Raw genomic sequence first — 22,211 nt, 5'->3', positions numbered from 1 at the left:
TATGAACATTCATGTACAAGTTTCTGTGTTTACATATGTTTTCATTTTCTTGGATCTGTACCTAGGAGTAGAATTGCTGAGTCATATGGTAACTCTATGTTCCACTTTTTGAAGAACTGCCAAACTGTTTTCCACAGCGACTGCACCATTTTACATTCCCACCAGCAATGTATGAGGGTTCTAATTTCTCCGCATCCTCGCCAACACTTGTTATTGTCCATCTCTTTGCCATCCTAGTGGGTGTAAAGTGGTATCTCATTATAGTTTTGATTTTCATTTCCCTAATAACTAGGGATGTTGAGCATCTTTCCATATGCTAATTTGCCATTTGTATATCTTCTTTGGAGAAATGTCTATTCAAGTCCTTTGCCCGTTTTTCAATTGGGTTGTTTCTTTGTTGTTGAGTTGTAAGAGTTGTTTATATATTCTGGATACAAGCCCCTTATCAGATATATTATTTACAAGAATTTTCTCCCATTCAGTGGGTTGTCCTTTGATGCACTAAAGTTTTTAAATTTTTATTAAGTCCAATTTATTAGTTTTTTCTTTGTTTGCTTGTGCTTTTGGTACTGTATTTAAGAAACCGTTCTCCTGGGGCCAGCCCCGTGGCTGAGTAGTTAAGTTTGCGCCTGCACTTTATCGGCCCATGGCTTTACTTCTTCAGATCCCGGGTGCGGACATGACACTGCTCATCAGGCCACGCTGAGGCGGCATCCCACATGCCACAACTAGAAGGACCCACAATTAAAATATACAACTATGTACTGGGGGGCTTTGGGGAGAAAAAGGAGAAGGAAAAGAAAAAAAATATTGTGAAATTCAAGATCATGAAGATTTACCCCATGTTTTCTTCTAAGAGTTTTATAGTTTAAGCTCTTACATTTAGGTCTTTGATCCATTTTGAGTTAATCTTTGTATATGGTGTGAGGTGGGGGTCCAACCTCTTTCTTTTGCACGTGGATATCTAGTTGTCCCAGCAGCATTTGTTGAAAAGACTACTCTTTCCCCCATTCATGGTGTTGGCCCCCTTGTTGAAAATCAGTATATGCAATATATTGATCTATTGGTTTAGTTCTAGACTCTCGAGTCTGTTGCATAGATCTTTCTATCCTAGGCTAGTACTACACTCTTTTGATTATTGTAGTTTTATAGTAAGTTTTTATATGGGAAAGTGCGGGTACTCCAACTTTGTTTTGTTTTGAAGATTGTTTTGGCTATTTGAGGTCTCTCATAATTCCATATGAATTTTAGGATTGGTTTTTCCATTTCTACCAAAAAGTCCATTGGGATTTTGCTAGGATTGCATTGGATCTGAAGACTGGGGGAACGTTGACACCCTAACAATATTAAGTCTCCCACTGCATGAACATGGATGTCTTTCCATTTATTTAGGTCTTTGATTTCTTCCCACATTGTTTTGTAGTTTCAACATACAAGTCTTTCACCACCTTGGTTAAATTTATCCCTAGGTATTTTATCCTTTTGGATGCTATTTTAAATGGAAATAATTTCCTAGTTTCCTTTCTGCATTGTTTGTTTTCATGTGTTGATTTTGTATCCCGCACTTTTCTGAATTCATTTATTTTGTCTAACAGGTTTTAGGGGAATTCTTTAAGATGTTCTGTATATAAGATTATGTCATCAGCAAATTGAGAGAGTTTTACTTCTTCCTTTCTAATTTGGATGCCTCTTATAATTTCTTTTTCTTGCCTAGTTTCTTCAGCTAGAACCTCCAGTGCAATGTGGAATAGAAGCAAGAAAGCAGGCATCCTCATCTTGTTCCTGCCTTTGGGGATGCTTTTAGTCCTGGGACAGACGGGAATCAGAGTGGAGGAGTTCACACATGCAGTGCTGGGGCTTGGAGGGAACTTGTGGCCTGTTCGGTCTCCTGTAGGAGCTCTGGGGCACGTGGAGCCTGGGTCTGGATTAGAGGTTCTGAGTGACACAGGAGGAACCAGCCTGGTTGGCTAAGGCCTCTCCTCCTTTCAGCAGCCCCAGGCCTGGTCTTCCCTTCTGCAGAGTGCTCCGGCCCCCACACATCACGGGTGCTTTTGTCCCCACAGAAGAAGAGCCGTAACGAGACGTATGGCGAAGGCAGTGGCGTGGAGATCCTGGAGAACCGGCCCTACACGGACGGCCCCGGCGGCTCCGGGCAGTACACACACAAGGTGTACCACGTGGGCATGCATATCCCCGGCTGGTTCCGCTCCATCTTGCCCAAGGCGGCCCTACGGGTGGTGGAGGAGTCCTGGAATGCCTACCCCTACACCCGAACCAGGTGAGCCTGTCCCCACACCTCTGCCATCTTGGGGGAAGCAGCCCTGCGGCATAGATCCCAGGGTGGCCCTTCAGGTAGACTCAACCCGTGCACACCAAGGAGCCCAGTCTCCGGGGGGACTGAGCCTCTGTTCTGGATGGCCTGCATTCCAAGAGCCTTCGTCCTCAGGAAACAGGCAGGAGAGGGATGGATGCACCCCTGGATGCCTCCCAGCCTGCCCAGGACAGGAGGCCAGGAAGGCATGAGTCAATCAAGGGCTGTCTGAGACCCCTTTGCCACCTGGGAAGGCTTAGGGAGTACAAACTCACTTTAATGTTTGCCTGAGAATGCAGGACCGTCACCCACTGGGAAGAAACGCAAACTGAGGGTAGACCAGATGGCCCAGAGATTCCCTCCAACCCTGAGACCTTCAGCTACTATGACGATGTGTCATTACATGGCATGTTGAGCAGGGCTTTCCTTTGTGTCCCCCCTGGTAGGCGGTTCTTTACTCTGTGCCCGCCCCCCCAACCCACCCTGTGTAGCTGAGCACTGCTAGGTTAGAACAGATGGGGGGCCACCCCCAGCTGGCTGCCCACTTGCTGCACAGGTGAGGTCCCCAGAAGTCTCTTGGGGCTTCCTTCCCCACACTTGGTGAGGGCCTGGAGCTTGGCAGAGGATCCCCTGAGGTTATTCTTCTTCCAAACAGTGCTTTCCTCCTCTGAGCTCCTCTCCAGCCGAGAGAGGGGCTGATCCCCTGTTGCCAGACCTGGCTCCTTGGGGAATGACGGGGGTGAGCGATGGCATGTCACACAGAGTGCTGGTCCAGATTCAGCCTGCTTAGCAGTACACCAACATAGCTGTGCTTGTGGCGCATCTGTGTGTGCCTGAGTCTGCACGGTGCCTTGCACATGTGGACCATGGACACAGGGCTTCCAGCAGCTTCCTGCAACATCTCCCTCTTCTGCCCAAACCCATTCCTACCCCTAGCCTGGCCTTGACTATCCTTGGGACAAGCTGCAGGTCCAGGAGGTGGATGGGACAGACAAGTCTCAGCCCCCGCTCCAGCTCTCCTTCTCCTCCCCCCTGGGCCCCACGTGGGTCCCTTCTCTCCTGCCCAGCAGGGTCCAGCAGGCCCTGGCCCAGACACCCCATGCCCACCCCCTCCAACCGCGGGGCCTGATGGATGCTTTCCTTCCCCACAGGTTCACTTGCCCTTTTGTGGAGAAATTCTCCATCGACATCGAAACCTTTTATAAAACTGATGCTGGAGAAAACCCCAACGTGTTCAGCCTGTCTCCTGTGGAAAAGAACCAGCTGACAATCGGTAACCACCCACCACGAGGCTGCCCCCCAAGGAAGGGCAGGAGCCCTACAGAGCCGTGTTCTGGCTTTCCCTGCCCATGGGCCCCTGGTTCTGCCCTTGGTTTCCTGGCCTGGCAGGCTCCGGACTGGCTCCTGTCCTAGGCGAGGAGGCCAGAGTCCCAACAAGCCTGAGGGGGTATCTGGGAAGGCTGCACTGGCCTCCTAGGCCCCATTTTCCTGAGATTCACATCCAGGCTAAGTGCTTTTCCCACCCCAGGCGCTTCCCTCCATCCTGCCAAGGGGTCCCCATCCCCAGAAGAACACGTGTGTGCTCAGGGGCCATCTCAGGCTGAGAGCCATGCGTGAGTGCAGTGGGCCCAGCGGGACCTGTGTACCCTTGACGGCAGGTGGCCTCGGCTCCACTCCCCTCCAGCTGACTCTGCCATGCAGGAGATGGGCCCCATTTGTTAAATCTTTTTTAAGAGAGGCCAGAAATAATGATTTTCATGTGAAATCTCCCAATTCCTGAGTGTTGGAAACTAATTAAAAATCGTTGCAAATAAACTTACACTGGCCACATGAAACACATCTGTGGGCCAACTGCAGCTCAACAGCCACCAGCCTGCAGCCTCTCGGTTCCAGGCCCAAAGGAGCGAGCCACTATGGAGGTGCCTGAGGCAGGGGCACAGCTGGTGCTGGAGAGGTGGCCCAGGAGCCTATGCCCAGGAGCCTCTGATGGGCGTGGAGGGCTTTTCCCTGTGACGCCCCAGCTCCCTCCCTCTGGCTGGAGTTTTCAGGCCCCGCTGGAGTTTGGGAGCTGTATTAGCTTGCTTGGGCTGCCCGAACAAAGTACCACAGACCTGGGGGCTTAAACACAGAAGTGGATCATCTCAGTTCTGGAGGCCAGAAGTCTGAGATCAAGGTGTTGCTGGGTGGCTCCTTCTGGGGTCACTGAGGGAGAATCTGTTCCGTGCCCCTCTCTAGCTTCTGGTGGCTGCTGGCCATCCTTGGCGTTCCTTGGCTCGTAAACATCACCCCAACCTTGGCCTCCATCTTCACATTGCATTCTCCCTGTGTGTGTGTCTGTGTCCAAATATCCTCGTTTATAAGCACACTAGTCATATTGGATTAGGGCCCACCCTAATGACCTCATTTTAATTTGATTGCTTCTTTAAAGACCCTCTCTCCAAATATGGTCACCTTCCGAGGTTCTGGGGATCAGGACTCCAACACGTGAATTTAAGGGAGACGCATTCTACCCATAACAGGATGGGAGGACTCAGCATGAACCAGGCCCTCTGGCAGCTCTGTCTGTCCAGCCTCAGACACTACCTGAGCTCCCCCCAGAGGCCACCTGTCACAGTTCCTAAGTCCTAGCCTTCCCCTTGGTGGCCCTTGCTTGCCCCAGCAGGGTGGGCATGTGGTCAGCTCCAGACAGGATGTCCATCCCTCACCAAGTGCCACTGCCCTGCGGTGACTTCTGACCCCTCACTGGTTTCAGTGGAGCTGATGACTGTGTCTGCAAACCACAGACCAGACTTGGTGCTGGCTGGCAAACCAGGATGATGAGACAGCTAGGGCCTGGCTGGGACAGAACTCCCCAAGTGTCATTGTCTCCACACATCCGAAAGAAGAGCTCTCTGAGCCACAAACGCTGTCCTGGGTGCCTTCTCACTGAGTGTGTCCCCAGCCCTGTCTAACACACCCATGCCTCGGGAGTGAGCATAGCAGGGTGGTTTTGACTTTAGGGAGGAGGCATGTGACAAGAGGTGGCATTCCTCTTGTCACCCCCGCCAGGTCCTACCAGCCCCCCGTCCTGTTTCCTGTATGCCCAACTCTGTGACATCTGCTGCCCGCTCTCATCCTGGACCAACTCAGGCCCAATACCCCACACCAGGCCCCTTCAACCTTCTCTTCCTATCTCGTCCCTTCTGATCTGTCTAGAAGGGGCTTGCTAGCAGGCCAGCCTGCCTCGACCCGTTTATAGTGCCACTTCCCTCTCAGGGCACTGGAAAGACACAGGCCCTGTGGTCAGGGGAGCTCGGGGTCAGCATGACCCAGAGCAGCATCTTCAACCCCATATCGGGGTCTGTGGCCCCTCAAGGCCCAGACTCTGTGAGGATTTGGGGTGGCAGGGACATGGGGAGGAGATGGACAGGGAGGGGTGGGGTGGAGACAGGGCAGAGGTGGCCACTCACAAGGTCTCCCCACAGACTTCATCGACATCGTCAAGGACCCCGTGCCCCCCAGTGAGTATCGGACTGAGGAGGACCCCAAGCTGTTCCACTCAATGAAGACCCAGCGGGGGCCCCTGACCGACAACTGGATCGAGGAGTACAAGCAGCGGGTCTTCCCCATCATGTGCGCCTACAAGCTGTGCAAGGTGGAGTTCCGCTACTGGGGCATGCAGTCCAAGATCGAGAGGTTCATCCACGACACGGGTGAGCACGTGGGGCGCCCAGTCCGTCTGCGCCCCTTGCTGCCCACCCCCTCGCACCGCAGCTGCCTGTGATTCTGTGTTTCTGTCTCACTCCTGAAAGGCATCCCCAAGGCCCACGTGCAGTTTCCCACCTGGTTATCTTGAGCACCCATAATGCTTGCTGAGCCCCCACAGGCGACAGACAGCATATGTTGTCCCTTTCTGCAGCCCCAGGCCCTGCCCGCAGATGCTGCTGGCTGGTTTGTGTTTATAACACGTGGTGCTCACCCCCCAGGGGGAACAGCCCCAGAGGACAGCTTCTTTGCTGCTTACCTACACCTCTCAGAGGCGCCCGGGGCCCCAGACCCCAGGTGCTGCCTCCCTCATTGGGCTGGAAGTTCCGGGGGCAGAGGGTCTTGGACATCATAGTGTCCTTGCACCACGCCATCCTGGCCTAGAGCAGGTGCCCAGGGAACAGGTGGACTAACAGATGACCTGGGGTTCCTGGCCCAGGTGGTGCTGACCAGGCTCCTCCCTCCCCTATAGCTGTCAGTGCCAAGGGCTTGGTCCCAGCCCTGAGGCTCCTGATCCAGGAGCAGCCTCTGGGCAGTCACCTTTTGACTCCAGGAGCGCAGGGACTTTGTTTAGACATGTCTAACGAGCCACACAATTGACAGCATACCACACACTTGTCATATCAGCTCACGATGGCCTGTGAGGGTTGCCACTGTCACCCCCATTTGTAGAGGAAGAAGCAGAGACCCAGCGCTAGAGCTGAACCCAGACCTCCCGTCCCAGCCGCCCTTGATCTGAACTAACATTCTCGTGCCTGTGGTGGGGGGCACATCCCATCGGACAGTCTGTTCAGTGTGGGTGCTGGCTGACCCCAGGGGTGGCGTGTCTGAGACCATGGCCCAGGGCCGGGGGGATGCAGACGGTCCTGGCTGAAGGAGGGCACCCTCCCAGGAGCAGGGCCAAGAAGGTTTCCTCCAGGCGGACCTTTAGGAATGCAGGGATTTAGAAAGGACCGCGTGAGGCAGAGTGGCCTGAGCGAGGCTGGGAGTGGGAAACAGGAGGTGAGCAGGGAGGAGGGGTCACCACTGACCAGCCTGGGAACGTGAAACGACTGACCACTTGGAAAGCTGCTCAGCTTTCCCTAGGAAAGCGGAAGGTATGTGTCAGGAGACCCAGTGACGTCCCTCCCTGGTTTGCATCCTGGAGAAACTCCGGCACGTTCCGGAATGTTCAGAGCAGCAGGTTTGTCAAAGCAAAACGGACAAACAGTGAAAGTGAGCCAAAAGCCCATTGGCAGGAGAAGGAATAAATAAAATGTGGTATTTCAAACAAATAAATACCATACAGCAGCAAACCTGAAAGTCACCCAAAAAAGCAAGTGGCAGAGAAATGCATGCAGTGTGACACATACATGTAAATGTCAACAGCATGCAAACCAACCCAGCATATTGTGGAGAAAAACACATCCGGGTGCTAAAACCAGAAAGAAAAGCAAACAATAAACAGAGAAATCGTGTGTTATTTTTCTGGGGCAAGAGGAAGATGAGCCCCACGTCACTGGTCATGTCTGCTCCCATGCTGGGTGGGGTGCATGGGAATCTTTATTTCTTCTTAATGTTTTCTTAACCAGCTTTATTGAGGCCTAATTTTACATACCATCCGCTTCACCTGTTTTAAGAGGACAGTTCCATAAGTTTTGGTATATTCAGAGTCATGCACACAGTTCTAGAACATTCCGTCACCCCAGTCTTTTGTTCACGGTCACTCCCACCCCAACCCAAGGCAATCCTCATCTGATTTCTGTCCCTATAGTTCTCGTATTAGGCTTTGTACCTTAAAAGCTGTCATATCTTATTTTGTATTTATGATATATTCTTATATATCTTACTTTGTTTTATTTTTATATATATTCTACTAAAAAATGAGAAGGACTAGCCCACTTTGAACTTTAACTTGATTTTCCATGGGAAATTCGACAGGAAAAGTATACTAGACATTGAGACAGGAGACTCAGGAAGTCCTCCAGCCTCCTCCAGGGCAGGAATTCCTCCCAAAATTCAGCGTGGCTTCTGAGCAGACTCATTACCTTGGGAGACCCCTCTACTCTAGTTATAGAACCACTGTGAGCTTCTGAGGCCATCTGTGAGCCAGACCTTTCATTTACAGATGGGGAAACTGGGGCACGGGCAAGCAGTGATTTACCCAAGGCCACACAGTGAGTTCGGGTCAGAGCCTGGCCTGCAATGTCGGGGTACACTCCAGCCCCACGCCCGGCCACAGGAGCCTCTGGGGCCGCTCTCATGCTGCCTCTCTCTTTCCCTTCCCCGGGCCCGTGCAGGCCTACGAAAGGTGATGGTCAGGGCCCACCGGCAGGCCTGGTGCTGGCAGGACGAGTGGTACGGGCTGAACATGGAGAACATCCGGGAGCTGGAGAAGGAGGCTCAGCTCATGCTTTCCCGCAAGATGGCCCAGTTCAGCGAGGATGAGGAGGAGGCCTCAGAGCTCTCCAAGGATGAAGCCACCCAGGACCAGACCTCTAGGGAGCCCCCTGAGCCCAGCAGCAGCGGCGGGGAGCCCCTGGCAGGCCGGGGCCTGAAGAAGCAGTGGTCCACGTCCTCCAAGTCATCGCGGTCATCCAAGCGCGGAGGTGGGTTGCAGTTCTGCCTCTCTCCACTTGGGGTCCTTGCCCTCTCCTCGTCCACCCCAGTGACAGCCTTCACCCTCTCCCGAGGCACCCTGTGTCACTGCCAGATCATTCTAACTTTGAAAACGGACTCTTGCTTTCAGACACCATGAGCCACCTCCTCCTTGTAGCCGTCCACCTCTGAGAGAAGCCCAGGGTGCCCCCACCCCCAGCAGGTTGCCCCAGACTCACCTGCACAGCCCACGGGAGATGGACAGGCTGGCCGTGTGGGAATCCTGCTCCCAACCTCTCCCAGGACCCAGCTGGCTGCAGCTCTGACAAGCCAGGGTTCCCAGGAGGAGGGGCGTCTGGGTGGGCTCCACCCAGCACACCCAGGAGGGGCCTCTGCTCCTGAGGCGGGAGCCAGGCTCAGGGAGCCGGAAAGCCCTCAGATCCTGAGAAAGGCCTCTCTTTGGAACTTTTGTGGACATGCTGTGGCTGTTGGGGAAAAAACAGGATATCCCCTGTAAGGCCAGGAGTCCCCTCTGCAAATCGAGTCCCCTCTGCAAATCCGGCTTTTCCCATACCAGGCTTGTCTGTCCTGTGCTGAAGGGACCCGTGGAAATATGTGCATCAGTACCTTCTATCTCACTCACGGCCCCGCACTGCCCTGCATCCCCATCTGTCGGCAGCAGAGCGTAAGGGGCTCACTCCTGGGCAGACCCAGGTCAAAGGCACGGGAGTGGACCCAGGACTGCACGTCCTGACCTTCTCCAGATACCCTCCCACCTCCACATCCTCCCCAGGACACGACTGCACTGTGCCAGGTGGGCTGGGAGGGGACCATCTTGAAAGTTCCAGGAGCTGCCACAGAGATGAGCCAGGGCCCCTCTGCCCCTCATTTCTCCACTTCATTCTCTTCTAAGCCCTCCTGGCCCTTGCTTTGGCCACGTCCACCAAGGGGGCTGCGTCTGGTTCCCATGGCAGCGTGGACAGTGCCCCTTTGGGGCCTACAGGTCTTCTTCACATCTCCCTGCCTTCTGCCCACTCAGCTCTGCCGCTCAGCCCAGTCCAGCTGGGTGGTCGGTCAGTCTGGGGTTTTGCCTTCCAGCGAGTCCTTCCCGCCACAGCATCTCGGAGTGGAGGATGCAGAGCATCGCTCGGGACTCTGATGAGAGCTCAGACGACGAGTTCTTCGATGCTCACGGTAGGCGGGCTCCTGGAGCGCCCTGAGGGCCTTCCTGGGAGAGGTAGTGGCAGGGTCAGGGAGAGTCAGGGGCAGGGGTGTGGGCTGAGGTGGGAATTAGCTGTGGGAAGTCCTGGTGAACAGCATGGCACGGGGCAGAGGATGAAATGAAGTCACCCAGAGTTCTGGGGTCTCAGGCTCGCCCTAACCACATGTGCAGTGGGCCTGGTGGGTGGGGACCATTCTCTCAAACGCCCCCAAAATGGATTTACAATCAGATGGCAACTTTTTTCCATATATGAATTTATTTCCATACGAAACTTTACAAAAGCATTTTAAGTTCTTATAATTTTCCAATTTTTTATAATTACCTGATTTTTTCTTGATTAAATTAATGTAAATCTAATGTAGAGACTTTAGAAAATGCAAACAAGCAGAAAATATATGAAGTGCCCATTTTCCCACTCATCCTACCAGACTCAGCCTGATGAACCACCACCTGTGCCAGGAAGACGCGAGTACAAAACGCTCGCTTCCTGCCTTGCCCGTTCCTCCCAGGGGAGTCAGAGGGCTGCAGGCAGGTGCGGGAGACACGTTTCCGGTTTGGAGTTTATAGGAAAGGACACAGGCTCAGAAAGGGACAGGGACATGCCCATAGACACACAGCAGGGCACAGGCAGAGCCAGAGCCATCTCCTGCTGCCTCCGTGGCTTGGAACAGGCAGAGGAGTCACCTCATTGTAGCATCTTAGGTGACTGGCTGGCCCTCAAGGGAGAGAACTTGGACAGTCAGTGTCCAGGCAAATGGGAGGTGCCTGGTTTGGCCCTGGGGCGGGGCCTGGAACAGGTGGTATGGTTCCTGAGCCACTCTCTGCGCCTGGGACCTCCCTGAGGGTAGGGAAGGGTATTTTGAGCCTCCCATCCCCCCACAAGCCAAGAAGCTAAGCCCCTCCTGGCTCTGTGTCTCTGACATGAGGAAAATACAGAGCTAATGTAGAAACTTTAGAAAACTAGAAGAGAAGAGACAGCATAGCAGGAGATGTCAGAGCTGCAGTGTCCTCAGGAAACTGGCCCTGTGACCCATTGCGTGGCTGGAGGAAGGACCAGCACATGCTAGAGCCCAGACAGCTGCCTCTGAGCCAGTGGTGACAGGTAGCAGTTCTCAGAAAGCAGAAACAAGAGTCATGAATGGACTTGTTCCCAGCAGCCTTGTCTCTAAACTGTTCTTTTGTGGCCATTGAAAATGGTCAGGAACGTCAGCTGATGAGTGGAGAAACAGAATGTGGTCCCTCCATACCATGGAATGTGGTTCAGGCATAAAGAGGAAGGAAGGAGTGACACATGGGTGAACCTCAGAACACCCTGCTGAGTGGAAGGCGCCAGGCACAAAAGACCACATATCGGATGATCCCATTTATAGAAAATGTCCAGAAGAGGCAAATCCACAGGGACAGAAGGCGTATGGGTGGTTCCCTAGGGGCTGGGGAGTGACTGCTGATAGGGACGGGGTTTCCCTTTGGAGATGGAAATGTTCTGGAACTAGATAGAAGTGGTGCTTTCAGAGCATTGTGAATGTAATAAATGTTACTTTAAAATGGATAAAATGGTGAATTTTATGTTATGTGAATGTGACTACCGTTTTTTAAAAAGGTCAGGCAGAAGCCCCGTGGCTTTGTGGCCCCATGTCCGTCTTGTTAAGGAAGGGAGAGCAGAACTGAGCATGGAGGGGCACGCAGGCCAGAGAAGCATGGGAGCCCCCAGAACAGCCATCCTGGGCCCTCCGCCTCTGGATGCCAGGCCTCTCAGCGCTGCCCCCAGTCCCTGCCCTACACTGGGGTGCTGAAGCTCCTCTCTCTCCTCTCCAGAGGACCTGTCTGATTCAGAGGAAATGTTCGCCAAGGACATCACCAAGTGGAACTCCAACGACCTCATGGACAAAATCGAAAGCCCTGAGCCAGAGGACACACAGGGTAACCAGCCCGGAGGCTGCAGGGCCCCGGGGAGTCGGGGTGGCTGGTGGGCCCAAGCCCCTCCTCTCTAACCCAGCTCCTGCTCAGTGCTGAGCGTGGAGAGGGCGTAACACACCAGGGAGGGGGAGGGCCCCACTTGTCACAGTCACAGCCTCTGCCCTTTGGGCCCAGGGCTGCCTGCTGGTCCTCTGCTCATAGCGCCCACCACTTCTGTGTTACAGACAGTCTGTACCGCCAGAGTGCCCCCGAGTTCCGAGTAGCCTCCAGTGTGGAGCAACTGAACATCATGGAGGTGGGTGCCCAGGTGGCAGAGGGCCAGGGGCTGTGCTGCTGAGGCCCCAGGGCTGCCCGGGGAGGGGGCAGGTCCTGTGGGGGCTGTGGAGGCAGCACCTCACACCCAGAGCCTCACATCCACACTGGCCTGGGCACCATCAAAAAAGCCTGGGGCCCACCCCCTCGGGTGTCCCTGAGAACCAGCAGGGCCTGCAGCCAGCCCCCGAGGCAGGCCTTGGCCCAGCGCCACCCGTGGAAAGTAAAACGAGAAACTTGTAAATTCCAGATCAAAAGTAAGATCTTCACCTTGTGCCCAGCCTGCCTGCAGTCCCTGAAGAAAAAAGGATGGAAGGGGAGGAAGCGAAAGCCATCTAGGCAGAAGTGATGTGGCCGGCGGTGGCCGCCCCGCTGGGGCAGGCAGAGCTCTCAGTGTCCAATAAAGCTGTCGTGGTGGAGTGCCTGTATCCGCTTCGGGGGTTCTTTGCACAGAGCTCACGCCCCTTCTCCTCCTCCACCTGTGGGCGGTCAGAGCTGTTTGCACTGGGGGCAGGAGCTAGGGCTGAGCGGGGCTGTCAAACGATGTGGTCACTGCTCTGGCCTCAAGCTGCCCAAGGTGGAGATGGCACCCCTGGGGACTCGGGGCCCTTGGGGAGTTTGGACTGGGTTGGGGAGCATCCACACCACCCTCCCCCTCTTGGGGTTTTCTTTAAGGTCTGAGGTCCAAACGGGCTTCTCTAGAACGGTAGCTAGGATGAGGGGAGTTCATTTCCAATTGCCGGTTAATGGTGATAAAGCAAATGGAGCCCCCTCCCCACCTATGGCGCACACAGCTCTGACGGCCCCCCGGGGAGGGGCAGAAGGGGCCTCGGGCTCTAGATCTGCCTCAGGATGTGCCTTCGGACCCAGCACGGATTCTGGGGCGCTGCCATCCAGAGCCAGATCCCTTTGCTTGTAACAGCCCCCAAACCGGAGCCTCCTCTCCTAGCCTTGGAAGGAGGGCAGCTTTATGGAGACACTGACGGGAGCCCCCGGCTCTCCAGAGCCCGCTCCCTGGCCTGCCGAGTCGCCTTGCCTCCCATGGCTCTGTTCCCATGGAGGTCTGAGTCTCAGGCAGGGTGTGCCCCTGTAGAAAGCAGGCTGAATGGGAGGAAAGTCATGTCTTAGACTGGCCTCCAGGGTCCCTGAACGGTCTGCAGCCTCCAGTGCTGGGTCCCACAGTCAGGATTCTCTCAGCCCCCAGGCCCAGCCCTGCCTGTCCCCATGACTAAGGGCTGCTGGACTCCGCCTCCCTGTCCACGTGATGGAGAGGCTCTGTAAGACATTTCTTTCATGAGCCCCTCAGCCCTCAGGGCCATTTGGCAGTCTGTCCTGGCCTGTGGTCTGGGCAGCTGGTAGCCCCAGCCTGCCCTGGGCCATGAGTTCATTTCTGCCCAGGCCGCCTGGCGATGGGCAATCCTCATAGGAGGACGGGAGTCGGTCCCCAGCTTTGCTGGGCGTGCATTCCAGCCCGTGCCCTGTGGTCCACGACTGGCCAATGACCAGCCCCATCTCGGGGAAGAGGCAGCCCAGCCTTGCCTCTGCTCCATGCCCAGTGTGGACGACCAGCCTTCCTCCCTTCTGTGCTCACCCAAAGCCCTCTGCTGGAGCCCTCAGTGGCTCCCAGCCCGGCCCATTCCTGGTGGCCTCACCAGCCCCTGGGTCCAGTGCTCAGACTGCTCACCCTTCTCCTAGACTCTGCATTGACACTTGGGTCCTGCTGCTGCCCCACTTCCCGTCATCCAGTGGCTCAGTTCAGGGCCAGTTGCCCCCACACAGGTCCCCCCCAGTGGCTTTAGCCCTTTGGTCTGCCCTCCCGGTTCCTTGGGGACAGACCCCTCTCTTCAGCTCCCTTCCCCACCCCTACACCCCCTGACGTAATATGGACACAGCAAGTACTCACCAGTGGTCCCTCTTGGGCCCTCGCCTCCCCCAGTTACCCACCAGAAGCTTGGGGTGGGGAGAAGCCCCTGGGGATGGGGCCATAGCCTGGGTTGGCAGGAGAGCACTGAGCTGGTGGCAAGAGCTCTGGGTTCCAGTCCAGCTTGGCATTGATGTACTGTGTGACGTTAGACAAGTCCCTTGACCTCTCTGGGCCACCACCACCTTGTCTCTAAACAGGACAGTTCCATACCCCGTGGGATGTGTACAAGTCTCACGTCCCGCTTGGACCTCACAAGCAGGCCTGAGCAGCAGGAGGTGGGGTCGTTACCCCTCACAAGTGAGGGGCTTCAGATAGACACACCTGCGCTGCCCTCCCTGCTCTGAGATGCTGGGGCTCTGCCACCGCTGTGACATCTCTGCTCCTGGTCTAAGAGTCCAGGAATGGCAGGGCCTGGGGACAGGCGACAGGGGAGGAGACCCTGTGCAGATGGAGGGAGCGCTCAGAGCTGCAGGCGGAACGGCCAGGCCTAGGCCCTGACCTCAGCCCCTCTTAAGTGACCCCGTGACCTTGAGCCAGCTGTGGCCCTGCCTGCTCGGGCTGAGACAGACCTATGCCTGGACACAGACACAGGGAGGCAGCTAGGCCCCCAAGGCCTGGACAGGGCTGAGCCCCTGCCTCCTCCCCAAGGCCCGAAGTCCCAGAAGCCCCCGCAGGGAAGTGGAATTTGTGCTTTTGTCCGTGTCCTCTGTGCTCTGGCCAGGCTGGCAGACAAGAGCAGGGCTGCATGGAGAGGAGGAAAAGGACCAGGTCAGCCTCCCGGGGAAGGGGTTGCGGCAGCCGACACCAGGCCCTATAGCTGAGGAACTGAAATCAGGGGAGCAACTGGGCCTTGACAGGCTCCCTCCAGGGTGACAGGGGCCTCAGCAAGGAGCTGAGTTCCCAGGAAGTTGATGCCCGCCCTCCGCCCGCATAGGACGAGGTCAGCCCGCCACTGGCTGCACCACCCTCCAAGATCCACGTGCTACTGCTGGTGCTGCATGGGGGCACCATCCTGGATACGGGCGCCGGGGACCCCAGCTCCAAGCAGGGTGACACGAACACTATCGCCAACGTGTTTGACACTGTCATGCGCGTGCACTACCCCAGCGCCCTGGGCCACCTTGCCATCCGCCTGGTGCCCTGCCCACCCGTCTGCTCCGATGCCTTCGCCCTCGTCTCCAAGTGAGTGTACCAGTCTGCTGCCACCCCGACTCCCACCCCCAGCCCTGAGGGTCAGGCGACTCTCCCAGTGTCTGGACCCCCCTGTCCAGACATCAAGACCTGCCATCCAGCCTGTTTGGCCCGGAGGCGGCAAAACCTATGCAGATGGCTGAGCTTAGAGTCGGGAGGGGCCGGCGCCCAAAGCTGAGCCTCAGTTTCTGCCTCTGTGATGTGGGGATGCTGGCTCGCCTCCGAGATGCAGGGCCTTACTCCCAGACTCTGTTCCTCAAGCCTGCCCAGGCCTGGCCCAGAGGTGTCCCCACGGGGTTTGCTGAGGCTGTCAGGGTAGCAGGAGGCTCCTGCCCTGCTGCTCAGGTCAGGGGAGACAGGGCCCTTGGGCTGAGCTAAGGCCGCCTACTCTCTCCTGACCGGGCCCCCTCCCACAGCCTCAGCCCCTACAGCCACGACGAAGGCTGTCTGTCCAGCAGCCAGGACCACATCCCCCTGGCTGCCCTGCCCCTGCTGGCCACCTCCTCACCCCACTACCAGGAGGCAGTTGCCACAGTGATTCAGCGGGCCAACCTCGCCTATGGGGACTTCATCAAGTCCCAGGAGGGCATGACCTTCAATGGGCAGGTGAGTCATGGGGTGGGAGAAGGGAAGATAGAAGGCCCTGCAGGGTGGGCTGGCCTGGACTTCCAGCCCTCCCCGGGGCAGGGGGTGATGGGGTTTTCCCCAGCCCGCGGCCCAGCAAGCAGGGCAGGCACTCAGGCCTCTGGGCCTATCCCCGTCCAGGTCTGCCTGATTGGGGACTGTGTCGGGGGCCTCCTGGCATTCGACGCCTTATGCTCCAGCAGCCAGCCGGTGTCTGAGAGTCAGAGCAGCAGCCGCAGGGGCAGCGTGGTCAGTGTGCAGGTACAAGTTTCCCACGGCCCCTGGACCAGGGGACCTCCAGGATGGGGCCTGCATTGCACTTTGGCCCCAACATCCCCAAGGCCTGCCATAAAAGCAAGGGAAGAACAGAGGTTGGCAGCACAGGTGCCCGGAGGCAGCGGGGCCAGTGCACAGGGCGGGTGGACAGCTGTAGCGAGGCCGAGCCAGGAGCACATGTGGCTTCAGCAGGCAACGAAGCAGGGTCTGCACAGTGGGGAGTGGGCGCTGGTCCTGGGAGGTGCGGTGGGTGGACTCTCGGAGCTGCCCAGCAGGAGAAAGGATCCGAGGTCCCTCTCGTGCAGAGCAGCAAGTTGCCTGGGTGGGCTGGGCAAGGTAGTGAGATCAGCAGAGATCACCAAGGTTCAGGTGGCTGGACCAGGAATGAAAGCTGTGAGGACTTGGCCAGTGGGCTGGGCGGGGGGGGGGGAAGGGGGGGGCAGTGGGGGCACAGAGGGACAGGGCTTTCCTTCTGGCTTGGCTGAGAGGCTGGCTGGGCAGTGGCCACAGAGCCTCGAGTCAGGAGGAAGGACGCCACTTCCAGGACACTGAAGAGGGGCCAGGCCAGCAGCCACCTGGCAGTGAGCCTGCATGGGGCCATTCCAGGACACTGATATGCTGTCCCCTGGCATCCCGGTGAATGTGGCACATGGCGGTGGTGGCGGCAGCAACCTGGAGAGCAGTCGGCACCTGAGCCGCAGCAACATCGACATCCCCCGCAGCAACGGCACTGAGGACCCCAAAAAGCAGCTACCCCGCAAGAGGAGTGACTCATCCACCTACGAGCTGGACACCATCCAGCAGCACCAGGCCTTCCTGTCCAGGTGGGCGGGGCTGGGGGGCCAGGGGAGCAGACCGTGAGGCCCACTCCATGGTCTGACAGGGAAGCCCAGACTGGGCCCACGGCTCTTCAGTCAGGAGTAAGTGGCTTGTTGGGTGAGGTAGTTGTCTTATACACGCCGAAGGCCATCTTGAGCCAGAAGGAGCAGGTTGTCTAGAAGTGGAGTGCGGTGGGGAGTTACAGCAGGGTGGCCCTGGTCAGGGCTGTCCTGAAGGTGGTGGGCTCCCTAGAGAGGTCATCAGAGGTGTCCCTGCAGGCGCTGGGCAGCTGTACTGGCAGGACAGCACAGGGGACAAACCTCATTTGGGCCTGATGAGCCCCAAGGGGTCTCCTTTGGGAGGCTGAGGGGAGGCCAGCCCTAAGAAGAGCTGTGGTGTCACCTCGAGCATCCCCTGTCTACAGCCTCCATGCCAGCGTGCTGAGGAACGAGCCCAGCTCCCGCCGCTCAAGCAGCTCCACCATGCTGGACGGTGCAGGGGCCCTGGGCAAGTTCGACTTTGAGATCGCTGACCTCTTCCTCTTTGGGTGCCCACTGGGGCTGGTCCTGGCCTTGAGGAAGACCGTCATCCCTGCCCTGGATGGTGAGCACCCTGCAGGGGTGGGGCAGGGGGTACCTGAGCTGGGTAGAGGGTCTCAATGGACCAGTCACAAGTCCATGGCTGCATCCCAGCCCCCTTCCTATGTTGGTCTCATTTCTGCCCTCTCCACCAAGGACCCATGGCTCTCCCATGCTCCTGCATCAGCCGCTCAGTCTCTGGCCCCCATTCCCCAACACCTGCTGTTTCATGTCGTCTACAAGGCACCCCGGGAGCTGAAGTCCAGAGAAGGAAGGGGCTACCCCAGGATCAGATGGGGACTGACCCAGTCTCCTGTGCCCAGGGTCTTCCCATAAGGAAGAGATGCAAAGCCAGACCCCCCTGAAGTCTCCTAGGTGCTATGGCCTCCCAGACCCAGAGGGGCCACGGCCACACTGCTCCAGGGGTAGTCCTCTCAGCTTCGCAGACAGGGAGGCGGGACGTGTGAGCTGAGCAGCCCATCAGAGCAGTCATCTCTGCCTGGTGCCCCTGGATCAGCCAGTGTGGCCCAGGGAGCCCTGGCATCCTCACTGTGCAGGCCCCATGTTATGTCCCCAGGTTACAAAGGGAGAAAATGAGGCTCAGAGAGGTACAGACACTTGCCCAAGAGCAAGTGAGTGGTGGCTTACATACAAGTGCACAAGAACTTAGGGACTGATATTATGGCAACGGCATCTGTACTCGTGAAAAAACCAGAACCAACGTTAACATCCATCTGTGGGAAGGGGGGCTGGTTAAATAAAGTCTGACACAGCCATACAGTGGAATACCCCACCACAGGTAAAAAGAATGAGGCCCAACTAAGAGTGCTGACATGAAAGACTCCAACATTCTTTGTGTTAAATGGGAAAAAAAGCAAAATTCAAAAAGTATAGCATATGTTCCTATTTGTGTGGTTTTTAAAGTGAGATGTATACTACTGATGGTTTATACTTGCCTCCACGTGATCTGCCTAACAACTGCGAAGGGGCTGGGACAGCAGCCGCATCCCACAGCCTAGTGCACAGTTCAGGTCCTGGCGGGCGCCACTCTGCTCAGTCTGCGCATGCCCGAGCTCCAGGGGCCTCCAGCCTTATGAGTCTGGGGTGGAAGGGAGCCTTTCACGTCTTTTATCATATACTCTTCTGTACTTAAAAAAAATTTTTTTTACCACAGTCATAACTGTCTCAATTTAAAAAAATTGTTTAATAAAGGGACAGTGGCCCAAGCAGACCGCAAATTGATAGACACACTTTCGGGTTTTTCCGTGGTCCCCACTGGCCCGCCCTAGGCCCCGCCTCCTTGGGCCGGAGCTAGCTCCGGGCTCTGCGACCCCCACCCCTGTCTCCCGCAGTGTTCCAGCTGCGGCCCGCCTGCCAGCAGGTCTACAACCTCTTCCACCCCGCTGACCCGTCGGCGTCGCGCCTGGAGCCGCTGCTGGAGCGGCGATTCCACGCCCTGCCGCCCTTCAGCATCCCCCGCTACCAGCGCTACCCGCTGGGGGACGGCTGCTCCACGCTGCTGGGTGAGCGCCGCCCGCCGGCCCGGGGAGGGGGCAGTGGGCGGCGCCGCGGGGTGCCCCGGGCCCGGGTGGGTGGCCGGGCTGCGCGGGGAGGGCGGCCTGCACTGAGCACTTCGAGAAGCTGGACACCTGGTGTAGGTGCGGTGACGACACAGCCTCACAGGTCCGGGCCTCACCCCAGGTGTGAGGGGGCAAACTGGGACCAGGATCCCTGCCCTCTGCCAGGCCCAGGCAGAGCTGAGACCCCCAGAACACTAGCTGATTCCGGGGCATTATCCCACCCGGTGCTGAAGCCCCTGGGTCACCTGGTCTGGAGATGGGGTGCAGGATGGGGGTCAGGGAGCACGTTTGAGGGCTGCTTGTCATCTGCTCACGGCCCTCACCCACTGGCCTGTCCCACCTGCCCCGGTGTGTCCCCCAGCGTCTTGTCACGTCCTAGTCCTCGTGGAACCGCGCGTGTCTGTGTCAGAGCGTGTCTGTGTCCACACAGCCCACACGAGTGTCTGTTCTTGTCCTCTCTGTTCTCTCCTTTTCTACTTCCAGTGGAGACCATGCAGAGAAACCCTGAGCTGGTCCTGGAGGGCGGCCCCCTGGCCCCTCTCCCGCCCGGGGACAGCTTCCTGGAAACCAGTATCCCTGTGCCCGCGCTCACCTGGCAAGATGGGCCCCGCCTGAGCCCGGGCTCAGCTGAGTGTGTGTAACCCCGCCTGCTCGTGGTGGTGTCCGCTTCACTGGCTGACCGCTGGTCCTCAGGGACCCCCATGCCCTCCTTGGCCACTTGGAGTTTGTGGGACTGTGGTGGCGAGTAACAGAGACTGGGCAGGATAGGTCCTGGGGAGCTGACCTTCTCACCTGCTCTCTGCACACTGGGGCAGAGCTGGGAGGGGACCCAAAGCAAAGGGGGTCTAAGAGTGGCTGTCTCAGGGTCACCTAGCATGGGTGCCAGGTCAAGGGCTCTGTCCCTCCTTTGTGAGGCTGGCAGGGGCAGCCAGGAGATGAGATGAGGCCTTGAGCCCACCGGGACCCACCTGCTCCCCCAGGAGAAGGCTTTTGTCCTGGCCAGGGGTTGGATTCTCAGGGTCCCTCCCACCCCTTCCCTCTCTGAGGAGGTCCGGACACCTCCTGCACCCCGTCCAGAGGGAGTCCTCTAGCTCAGCCCCATTCCCCCTGTTCTGCCCTGCCCTGCCCTCAGCCTGGGCCCAGGTGAGCCTGGCTCAAGGCCCTGGCCCCTGCCTTTGTCAGTGTGGCCCGTGTGTAAGGGCCGCCCAGGGTGTTGCCTCGTCCTCAGGCTTCAGCGTAGGGCATCTCCAGAGGCTGCCCCAGGCCCCTGTGGCTGGCATGCCTCAAACCCAGCTGCTGTGGGTCAGGCCGGGTTAGGCTGGGCCCCGGAGGCTGAGAAGGCCAGACTAGCTCGGGAGACCAGATCAGGAGCCATGTAGGGGAAGAAGGGTGGCCAGGGGGAGTGTGAGCCTGGCCACCTTGCCTCCCTGCCCACTGTGTCTGTGTCAGTCCGTCTGTCCACCCCTGCCCCAGCCCTCCCTCTCTCCTGCCTTGGCCCTGCCCTGCCCGTTCACCCTGAGCAGACAGGCCCTGGCACGTTTGGGCCCATCCTCACTGCCAGCTGTGCTCAGATGCCACCGCTCATTTGCAGCTGGAGGTGTCAGCCTTGCCTGGCACAGCCACCACTCTGGCCTGCCCCAGCCCAGGAGCACACTGAGCCCTCTCTCCCACTGCTCGGGGCCAGGGAGCCAGGCTGGGCAGGGCCTCTCTTACCCCTGGGTCTCTGGTCTCCTTCATCTGCAGCAGACGCCCTCCAGACCCATAACACGGTCTTCCAAGAGCACGCGGCCCCCTCCTCGCCCGGTGCGGCCCCCACCACCCGAGGCTTCCGCCGAGCCAGCGAGATCAGCATCGCCAGCCAGGTGTCCGGCATGGCTGAGAGCTACACGGCATCCAGCATTGCCCAGAGTGAGTGCAGCAGTGTCCAGGCTGGCCCTCCCTGCACCCTCCCTGTCATGGCAGGGGCCATTGTGGCCCTGGGGATAGTTGCTAGTGTCTGGAGACAACTGGGGAGGGGCACTACTGGCATCTGGTGGGCAGAGACCAGGGATGCCACTCAACACCCCACAGTGCACAGGACGGCCCCCCAGCGAAGAGTGATCAGGCCCCACATGTCCATTGAGGACTCTGGAGGAAGGAGCCTTGGAAGGCGGGACCAGGTCCAGGTGTACAAGATGGCAGCATCGTCTCCCAGACAGCTGGAGGCAATAGGCCTGGGAGGAGGGGTCCTAGTCCCAGGGGCCAGTGCTCCCTGAGGGAGAAAGCCGTGTGTCTGTTTCTGGACAAGCTGGAGGGGTGGCTGAAGGGAGACAAGAAGGTGAGGTCTCACTGAGGCCACCGGCTGTGACCAGCCCTCCTGCTGCCTCATGGGGCAGAGGACCCCATGGCCTTCTTCACTCCTTGGCTCTTGCCCACTTCAGAAGCTGCTCAGCAGCTGGAAGTGGAGACTGGGTCACCCCCCTCACTCCCCTGGGGCCAGCTGCCCCCTCCCACCCTCCCTGCCGGCCTGGCAGGTTCTCAGGCTGCCTGTGAGAGCAGGTGATGCTGGGGCCAAGGCTGGCATGGGTGTCTTTCTGTGAGGAGGACTGAGGGGGCCTGGCACTCTTCCCAGAGTGCTTCCTGGCCTATAGTGGCAGCATGGTGGTAGTGGTGGCAGCATAGTGGCAGTGTGGTTGCAGCTGTGGCCCCAGTGTGGCTGAGCCTTCCCCGTTGTTCTTGCTTCTCAGAGGCCCCAGTGGCACTCAGCCACACCCCCAGCGTCAGGCGCCTGTCCCTGCTCGCCCTGCCCCCCCCTCCCCCTACACCCCCAGGCCCCCGCCTGCAGGCCAAGCGGGTGAGCCCCAGCCTGGAGAGGGTCCCCCGCCTCCCTGACTTGGACATCAGAGAAGGTACTGGGTGTCATGTGCCCCCCACCCACACACGCCCTTCTCGTCTAACTGCGGTTACTCACTGTTCCCAGGCCCATCTCACCACCAGGCCCTGTCTACCATGCCCCGCTGAAGCCTAACCAGGGAGCTGGAGGCTTGGGCTGGCAGCACTCACACATCCAGGGAGGAGGCAGGAGCAGTTGGAGTGGGCTGAGGGCAGGGGGACTCCAGGAGCTAGAATGGGACCAAGTGAGGCCCAAGGTTGCCTG

At 57.8% G+C, this 22,211-nt stretch overlaps 1 protein-coding gene across 50 annotated transcripts in view; it reads left to right on the top strand.

Moving 5' to 3' along the window:
* Window positions 1-22,211, top strand: part of PITPNM2 (phosphatidylinositol transfer protein membrane associated 2) — a 145,224-nt gene that overhangs the window by 116,887 nt on the left and 6,126 nt on the right. For 13 of the 50 annotated variants that reach the window (XR_011542453.1, XR_011542454.1, XR_011542455.1 and 10 more), the window contains 14 exons: window positions 2,064-2,278; window positions 3,463-3,584; window positions 5,776-6,003; window positions 8,335-8,643; window positions 9,731-9,826; window positions 11,670-11,774; window positions 11,996-12,066; window positions 14,942-15,189; window positions 15,615-15,804; window positions 15,964-16,083; window positions 16,705-16,922; window positions 17,342-17,520; window positions 18,848-19,018; window positions 20,819-20,983. Coding sequence is in view for 45 of the 50 variants with exons in the window: in XM_070629207.1 (XP_070485308.1) it covers window positions 2,064-2,278; window positions 3,463-3,584; window positions 5,776-6,003; window positions 8,335-8,643; window positions 9,731-9,826; window positions 11,670-11,774; window positions 11,996-12,066; window positions 14,942-15,189; window positions 15,615-15,804; window positions 15,964-16,083; window positions 16,705-16,922; window positions 17,342-17,520; window positions 18,848-19,018; window positions 20,819-20,983 (2,437 nt within the window). In the remaining 5 variants the exon portion in view is untranslated. Of the gene's footprint in view, window positions 1-2,063; window positions 2,279-3,462; window positions 3,585-5,775; window positions 6,004-8,334; window positions 8,644-9,730; window positions 9,827-11,669; window positions 11,775-11,995; window positions 12,067-12,333; window positions 12,512-14,941; window positions 15,190-15,614; window positions 15,805-15,963; window positions 16,084-16,704; window positions 16,923-17,341; window positions 17,521-18,847; window positions 19,019-19,558; window positions 19,709-20,818; window positions 20,984-21,801; window positions 21,964-22,211 lie in introns of those variants that run through there. The other 37 variants (XR_011542451.1, XM_070629186.1, XM_070629175.1 and 34 more) reach the window with 8 other exon arrangements.

The sequence above is a fragment of the Equus przewalskii genome, chromosome 7 (genome assembly GCF_037783145.1).
Source record: "Equus przewalskii isolate Varuska chromosome 7, EquPr2, whole genome shotgun sequence".
Classification (NCBI taxonomy): Eukaryota; Metazoa; Chordata; class Mammalia; order Perissodactyla; family Equidae; genus Equus; species Equus przewalskii.
Note: the sequence above shows the minus strand (reverse complement) of the source record. Positions and strands in the feature narration are given on the sequence as shown.